The 8,840-nt window shown below is 37.9% G+C and overlaps 1 protein-coding gene across 1 annotated transcript in view; it reads left to right on the top strand.

Moving 5' to 3' along the window:
• Window positions 1-8,840, top strand: part of LOC107677268 (dihydropyrimidine dehydrogenase [NADP(+)]-like) — a 186,546-nt gene that overhangs the window by 28,951 nt on the left and 148,755 nt on the right. The window contains exon 3 of the mRNA XM_016472113.1: window positions 8,623-8,705. Coding sequence (XP_016327599.1) covers window positions 8,623-8,705 — 83 coding nt within the window. The remainder of the gene's footprint in view (window positions 1-8,622; window positions 8,706-8,840) is intronic.

The raw sequence follows: 8,840 nt of genomic DNA, 5'->3' as shown, positions 1-8,840 counted from the left end.
TATTAGTTTTAACTTTAGGCAATGCATATACTAATGTTAATTAATGGAACCTTATTGTAGTTTTAATGATTTTTGATATAATTCGGTTAATGTTTTACTGGCCATAGCATGACAATAATTATTGTTTTATCAGTAATCCAGAATTTAAATAGTGGTGCATCCTTAATGTGAGCATTGGATGTATCACCTGTCTGTCTCCTGAAGCATCCCGTTGAAACAGGGCACAGGATGATAGGAAGGCCCTGTAACCACACTGATTGCTGTGTGACTCTGTGTATGTGGCTTGTGACCTTCTTCCTAGTATACAGCTCTGTTCTCTGTCATTGGCTGGGGCTTTATAGTTGGGACTGCTTCTAGTTTATTAGGCATCAGAGCTAATTGCTTTAATGAGACATGATGAAAGGGAAGGAAGGGAGATGAAAAAACTTAATTTGAATCCTTTCTGGAATTCGTTAAATAATTCAAATTGGCTTTCATAATTCCTGTTCTGTGCCGGGTCACTGCTGAGGTCCAAAGATGGAGTGTAAACTGAATATCTTAAATAGATTTTCCTTTATAGCACAATCATCTTGCGTCTTCCTTGAATCTAGTCTCGACCTCACACTCATTAGATGAATAAATTACGGACAAATTACCACAGTTTGAGCACTAACAGTTTTTTTCTAAGTGATATTAGGGTTTTTTGAAGCTTTTAAAGTAATTATGTTTTTACTTAAAAAAAAAAAATCCAATGGAATATACTTAGGAATTCTGATGTCCGATGGTTGTCTATGTACCTATCTATCTATCTATCTATCTATTCATCATCCATCCATCCATCCATCCATCCACCCACCCAGATCTTATTATTCTGATGCCATCCATCCATCCATCCATTCATCCATCCAGGTCTTATTATACTGATGTAATTTAAGTCTAATTTAATCTATATCATCCATCCGTCCGTCCATCCGTCCGTCCGTCCATCCATCCATTGTTCTATCATTCTATCAATCGTTCCTTTCACCGTGGACGAAGCGGAGTCCAGCCCAGGGTCGTCACATGTGGTTGCCGCAAGCCTCCTCCGTCGAACCCGCTGGGCACCGCTCACTCAAGCCGCTGTGTGTTTCGTTGTGAAAGCGAAACTACTTTGTTTGGCCTTCCAGAAGAGGACATAATGTTTCTATAAAGTGGGGCAGTTCCAACTTTGCAAGGACAGTCTGGCGCTTCTGACTCACAGCCTGTAAGTACGTTTTTTATATTTAAAGAATTTGCCACTGATGATTCAAACGCGAGTTTGAGCAGTGTAGAGTAGCGCTTTTTGTTTGTCATTTCTCTGATCACAAATGCAGACATGATTTTATGTTTTCGCGGCGCAATAAGCAACGCAAAGCGTAAAAACACAGTATAAGTCATTACAATCAGTAATTACGTCCCCACTGGATGCAACAAATGCCTCGCTTGTAATGGGTTTTCTTGGTTTTGTCTCGTTGCGCCGGACACATGGAAACCATAGACTGTATGATGGAAACACAGTATGGTAAGGGGCGTAACATCTCTGTCACATGCTTGAGGTATTCGGCCAATCACAATGCACTGGATAGCTGGCCAATCAGAGCACACCTAGCTTTTCAGACCGATGAGCTTTGTAAAAATCTACGCGTTTCAGAAAGGCAGGGCATAGAGGAGAAACAATAATGCACATTATGTGGAAAATAATGTGTTTTTTGAACGTTAAACCGCATAAACACATTGCATTACACCAAATACACAAAATAATGTTCTTTTTAGCAACATCATATGACCCCTTTAAGTCTTACCCCAAACTTTGACTAGTAGTATATCATGGTTTCTACAAAAATATAAAAAATCTTTATTTTAATTTCTTTCAAACTGTTATCTAGTAGTGTATATGTGTTATTTTTTTAAGACATGTCTCTGATATCGACATTTACGGCAATGGAAGTTTGTGCTGTCCTTAATACACTGTATATCAGAATTCGCTGCAAAATCAATGTTAATGCTTCTGCATGCTTTTCTGTGTTCTCATGCGATGCATTTCTCACTGTCAATTCACCAATAAATGTCAGAGGTTGAGAGAATGCTGAGTCTGTGAAGGCGCTCGTGATTTTCCATATGGATCATCTGCCACAGATTTATACTCTTTGTAAAGAAAAAGCAATGAACGTTTTAGTGATCCTTAAAATAAATTTTGTAGGGCTCCGAAAGCGGCATCATAATTGTCCTGCAGAATTGTGCTGGATGCCAGAGGGGCTGTAAACGTAGTTTTTACAGGGAATCCATGAGTGCCGGGTGTCTATAGTTTCCAAATGAGTTCTCCAGAAAATACGGTGGCATGTAGTAAGCTGTTATCTCGGCCCGTCAGGGCTCAGGTGCCCGCACATTTCCTCCCCTCCCCCTCAGGGCACCTGTAACACACCGTCGGTGAGGAGATTTGGCTACACTTCCCTGCAGGCGACGTCTCATATGGGAACGCATTTCAAGTCGACACTATTAGCTGACCGGTGCCTTACCAATATTTGTCTTTCTGCTTCAATTGCACAGGTTGAGGCTGGAGATAATCTGCCAAACAAAAAACAAGTCAGAGTTTTGCAACGGCTGCGGAGATAGAAGTGGAAACACACTTGAAGTGGCCTTGTTTTTTGCAGATAATGCCGCTGTTTACGGTTTTCTTTTAATAATCTGTCTGTACGGTCTAATCCAATTTAATGATTCTCCAGATTGCATTTTGATCCCAGGTCCTGTGAAGGGCAGGTATATCTGCCATAAACAAAAGCTAATGTTTTTTTCCCACTGGTTTTAGGCTAGACAAGAAGGGAGGGTGGAAAGTAGAATGGGCACAAAAAAGAGTGGCTTTTCAAGTGTCTCAGTAGGTGCATTCACATGTTATTTAGTGCAAATATACTAGCATTTTTTTAGAGGTCATGTGTGTCTGATTGTTGTTAAAATGCTGGCAAATCAGCTTAGGGGCAAGCTGACTACACATTGCCTGCGGTTTATGCCACAGTTTAGTCTTAGTGAATTCCTTCTTTTATGATTTGTAAATGACTGCTAGTTTGTAAAGTATTAACATAGAAGTTGTAACATTAGCAGTTTAAGTTCATAAAAGGTTATGATGCCTGATGTAAGAAGTGACAGAATTGTATTGGCATGATTTTTTTTTTAACATGAATTTTCACATTTTTGCACTGAGGTCACACAAATGAATAATTAAATCAGAGTTTTGATTCAGGGATATTAAATGGACCAAATGTAAATTGGATGATATTATTTTTCTTTTTTACATTTATGTTTTGGTTATTATTGGTTATTTGTTGGCTGATGATGAATATTTAATTATCCATCCATTCATCCATCCAGGTCTTATTATACTGATGTAATTTAAGTCTAATTTAATCTATATCATCCATCCGTCCGTCCATCCATCCATTGTTCTATCATTCTATCAATCGTTCTATTGTTCTTTCATTCCATCCATCCATCCATCCATCCATCCAGATCTTATTATTCTCATGTTATTTAAGTTTAATGTAAGGAACACTTACCTTCTTTCATTATTATCCTGGTCTCTGTTTAGTATGTTACAGTTGACAAAGCGATATCCAGCACTCATAGTCTGATCACTCATTAAACCATCCTAAAAGACAACAGAGATTCAATTTTTCCTTTAAAACGTCCATGCACCAAAATGATCCAAAATGCTGTAATGCAGAGGCTACATCTGTCATCTTTACATCTGTAATGGCAGCTGTCATGTTAAAACAAAGATTTAGATATATATTTTAATAGGAGGTGACGTATGGCCTTTACTGTGTGTCGTAATTAGCCCCAACCACTTTGGATTTACATCAGTCCTTGTAATGGTGCATTGAACATTAAATATGTTCTGATTGGCTGTGAATTGTCGCTTAGCAGTTTCATGTTCAGTTTCATTACTTTGTTTGGACACTGTGTTAACTTAACTTTAAAGCCTACTGGCCAACATGCGATATGCGTCCAATATGCGTTGGCCTGGTCAATGTATTACTTTAGAGCAGGCTTTAGTCTTAAGCAGTGAATTAAAGTGTGTGTGAGCACTCATCTCTAATTACCTGGTACAATTACACGCCACAGATCAACACGGCTATCGATCACCAGTGTCTGAGCCGATATCGGCCCTACTTCAATGCGCTAGTAAGTTTTGGGTGTGGATAGGGTGCAGTGATCAATGCGTTTTATCTGCTAGAACATGCATACATCACCCCCCCCCCAATGCCACCCGTCCCATAATGCCACACTTTCCTCTTTTCCTCATAGGATTTAGCCTCCACTTCGTGGATTAGAGCACCGCATCCGGCGCCTAATCCATTCAGGCGAAAGGGAGGAGATTACAATGTTGGGGTTTGATGTTAATAGAAACCCTTAATAAGTCCTTTTTTGTGCTTTACATGCTTCTTAATGTATAAAGGAAAACACAAAGAGCTTTTATGCCTGCTCAGCTGGCTGTGTGTGTGGTACCAGCAGCACTAGAATCATCTGAATGGGTTGAGAGTCAGGACGGGCTGCTTTCTGTCATGCTTTTTCTTTAATGAGATTTCCATATACAGCTGGTCTTGTCAGCGTCTTTAGGTTCTTTTCTTTTCGTTTTTTTTTTTTTTGTCTGAAGGGAGGGAAGACGCAGTTATTATTGAAGCTTTTTGGCTGAGAACTATTATTGATAGGGATCCCTTAAAAACCATATCACAGATTTGATGAGGAGCGTGTTGTAAAACTACATGTAATGAGCCTTATTAATCACATTTATACTAAAGGAACGTTTCTAAATCTCTTGAGGACTGTTAATCTGCTCATCGCAGAATGTGAATATGAATGACAAGTGTATATTTGTGTATAGGAAACTGCTCAAAACCCATCTTTTTAGTAAAGCTTTTTAATATTTAATTATTGTAGTTATTAAATGCTATTTTGCTTTTTTTTGTGTTGTGAGTATTTAAAAGGCACATTACAAATATATATACTGTGTATATATATATATATATATATATATATATATATACACACACACACACCCACATACACACACACACTACCATTCAAAAGATTTTTTTAATGTTTTTGAAAGAAGTCACTCAGGCATTTATTTTATAAATAAAAAATGGTAAAAACAGTAATATTGTAAAATATTATTAAAATTTTAAATAACAGTGTTCTATTTTAATATATTTTAAAATGAAATTTATTCCTGTGATTGCAAAGCAGTGTCACATGATCTTTCAGAAATCATTCTAATATGCTGATTTCGTGCTCAATAAATATTTATTATTATTTTTAATGTTAAAAACAATTGTGGTGCTTAATATTTTTGTTGAAACCATGATGCATTTGAGTATTTTTGGATGATTAGAAAGTTCAAAAGAACAGCATTTTTTGAAATGGAAGTCTTTTTTAGCATTATAAATGTCACTTTTGATCATTTTAATACCTCCTTTTTAATATTTCTAATAATATTAAATTCTTTTACCCCCCACAATTTTGAACGGTATACGGTATATACGTTTTTTGTATATCATTTTTGAATAAATTTTGTAGCTTTGAACATTTCAGTTTATTCTACATTGAGGCAGCATTAATAGTCAAATTGGGATGTTTGAATTTTTTTATAGGTAATAGGTGCATAATGGTATGTTACTAATGGGCTTCTGGTCCCAGCGATTTAATGTACAGGCTACTCACCTTCACATTCAGACAGAATGTATCCCACCCCTTTAAATTGATCGTCATATTTGATTATTTGCTATTTTTTGTCCCTCGCCATTGTCAAAGGAGCTGAAGTTTGATTTTTGCTGTGTAAATCATATATGTGTGTGCGAGCTGCGTTATTGAGTTATTCAAATCACAGACTTTGGCTCGCAGAGAGAGTGCTCTGAGAATGTGGTGCCCACGCACAGTATTTCCCAAATATCTCTGCTTCCCGATGCAATATTTCCTTGTCACCCACAAGCTCAGACAGTGCAATAATTATCAATTTCCATATCATTGTGTTTTTATTGTTTGAGCAACATAAAATAAAACATTTGTTAATGCCACTCAGTTAGATGAGAGCAGCATGGAAAGATGAGGGAGGGAAATGTAATTAAAAAAACCTCTGACTTGCACTTTGTCTGTAATCATGTAAATTGAATGTCAGTCAGAATGGGCAAGCTTAGGGTGATCTGTTATTAGATTCCAAACTCCTTGTGCCCGCCACGTGCCTTACCAAACGCTGGCTTTACCACCGTCGCTACTGTAAGAGACTCAAGCAAGCAGTGCTGACAAACTCAGTGCTGTCATAGAAATATGAGCACCGTTTACATCAGTGAAGTGATTTATTAGTTGAACAGTGTTTCAAAGCTCTTTTGAAACATAGTTTTTGTTAAGCTACATGCTTCTTACCACATTCGCTTAACCATCTATGGTCAAATTGAAAAAAAAAACCTGTGTATATTTACGTGTGTGTGTGTGTGTGTGTGTGTGTATATATATATATATATAATGTATATAACAGAACCAAAGACCAATTTAGTTTAGTGTTTTACAACCATCCTCTGAATCATTAACTGAATATTACTAATGTTTGTTGTCATTAGTCCTGTTGTGTGCTTCGTCACATGATTTACCTTAAAGGTGACATATCATGAAAATCTGACTTTTCCAGGTTTTAAGTGCTATAATCAGGTCCCCAGTGCATCTACCAACCAAGGAAACGTGAAAAGATTAACCCAGTAACTTTGTTTAGGTAAGCCTTTTTCTGCAAGCGTCTTGAGAAAACGAGCACGTCTGATTTCACTCCCTTGGTGACGTGGCAAAGGGATCTTATTATAATATTACCACCCACGGCGCTGTCATTTTGATTTCGCAAGCGACAAAGGTGAACCAGTTATAATGCCATGGCGAAAGTCTGAGCAAAACATGCTAACTGTTCTGTCTTTGGCTGCACAGACGTGCACAGAACACTATTTAGAGTCCCAGCCTCAGAGGAGACAAGAGAGCAGTGGATTTATTAATTTATTTACTGTATATTGCTGCTGCCACACAGATCTAAAATAAACATGCGATTTATTTCCCAGCTGTTTACCTTCACAGACATAACCGACTGTGTGCTTCGGATGTGTGCGCTCAGAAAACCTTATATCTGAAGTTTAAACTCATATGGTTTAAAACGCATGATTTCAGCGCGATAAACATGATAATCAGAACCAAAACAGATGTTTTAGCAGGTTCGAGTTGTAATGGCACAGCTCTATTTTGGAAAAGGGGGCGGGAGCAGCAGCTAATTTGCATTTAAAGACACAGGCCCGAAAAACAGCGTGTTTCTGCTTCCACTCAAAATAGGCATTTTCAAAATGATATAATAAATGATCTGTTGAGTATTTTGAGCTGAAACTTCACAGACACATTCTGGGGACACCAGAGACTTATATTACATATTGTAAAAAGGGGCATAATATGTCTCCTTTAAGAAGAGGTTTAAATGCAGAAGAATCCCTGGATTCGTTCCACTGAGTGGAAACACTTCAAGGGTTGTGATTGATGCGAGCTGTCAAGTTCTGAGAGGGGACCAACTGTCACCTGAGAACTGGATAAATAAAAGAATTATTCACGGTCAAGTTTGCATGTGAAATTGCATTACACGTTGCTGTAAGTTTTCCCCACCATCACGCATGGCTTGAGCTTGAAGTCAGATTCCAACTCGACTATCAGTAGATAAAATAGGAAAACATGGGCTGATTTTTCAATAATGTTTTATTCTGACATGTGAAACATTTTGAGCTGCATTTTATGACAGGTACTCTTAAAATTAAATGCATTATTATTATTATTATTATTAATATATATTTATAACTAAAAGTATGTAATATATAATATATAAATGTATAATAAATAATGTATAATTTAAATAATAATAATAATAATGTGTTTATTTTAATATTACCTGTCATTAAATGCAGCTCAAAATGTTTTATAGGTCAGAATAAAAACATTCTTGATAAAATTAAAACAAGCCACGCAAAAATAAATAAATAAATAATAAAAATATATAAATAATGAAATGAAATGAAATGAAATGAAATTCAGGCATGATGGGGGGAATCCGGGCAATTGCTGGGAGCGGAGGTTGTTTTTTGTATTCATATTTGCATGCCTGTTTGTCAGTGCGACATGTACGTCAGTTTATGCTGTGGTCTAAATCAGGAATACTGAGGAGCGGAAATTGTGTGTCCTTGTAATTACCTGCTTGTCCGTACCAGCAGGTTTCATTTAAACTCCTCACCTCCCTTCAGGGGTCAGGGGCTAGAGAAGGGTCGATTGCCATGACAACTGCAGTCCGAGCCCCAGAACGCTTCGACATTTCGTACCAGCTCAGGAGTTGGCCGTGTCACATCAGATGAATCACGCGCACAACCCTGGCAGTGCAGTACAATCTGCATGAGAGCGCGGAGGAACAGTCTCGCTGATGATGTTTGAGTGGATTATGTTCAAAGCCTGTGTAACAGCCCCAATCAATGAGATGTACCGCGCACACACAAACATCCTAACAAATAACAGCACCTCCTCTATCATCTCATTTCTCTCTCTCCCTCTCCCTCTCCCTCTCTCTCGCAGAGCTGCGTGAAGCTAGAGAACAATTTTGATGACATCAAACACACGACTCTGAGTGAGCGTGGAGCACTTCGGGAAGCGGTGAGGTAAGACCAGGTCACCATGGCAACAGTCACAGATGTGCCGAGGACCAAAGTACTGGTGGTGGTGGTCGTGGGGGATAGGGGGTGGTGAGTCATTCTTCATTATTTGGGGAACAAATGAGTTTATTGGTACTGTTC

This window comes from Sinocyclocheilus anshuiensis, unplaced genomic scaffold (assembly GCF_001515605.1).
Source record: "Sinocyclocheilus anshuiensis isolate Anshui unplaced genomic scaffold, SAMN03320099.WGS_v1.1 scaffold392, whole genome shotgun sequence".
Classification (NCBI taxonomy): Eukaryota; Metazoa; Chordata; class Actinopteri; order Cypriniformes; family Cyprinidae; genus Sinocyclocheilus; species Sinocyclocheilus anshuiensis.
This window is presented reverse-complemented; position numbering and strand designations above follow the sequence as displayed.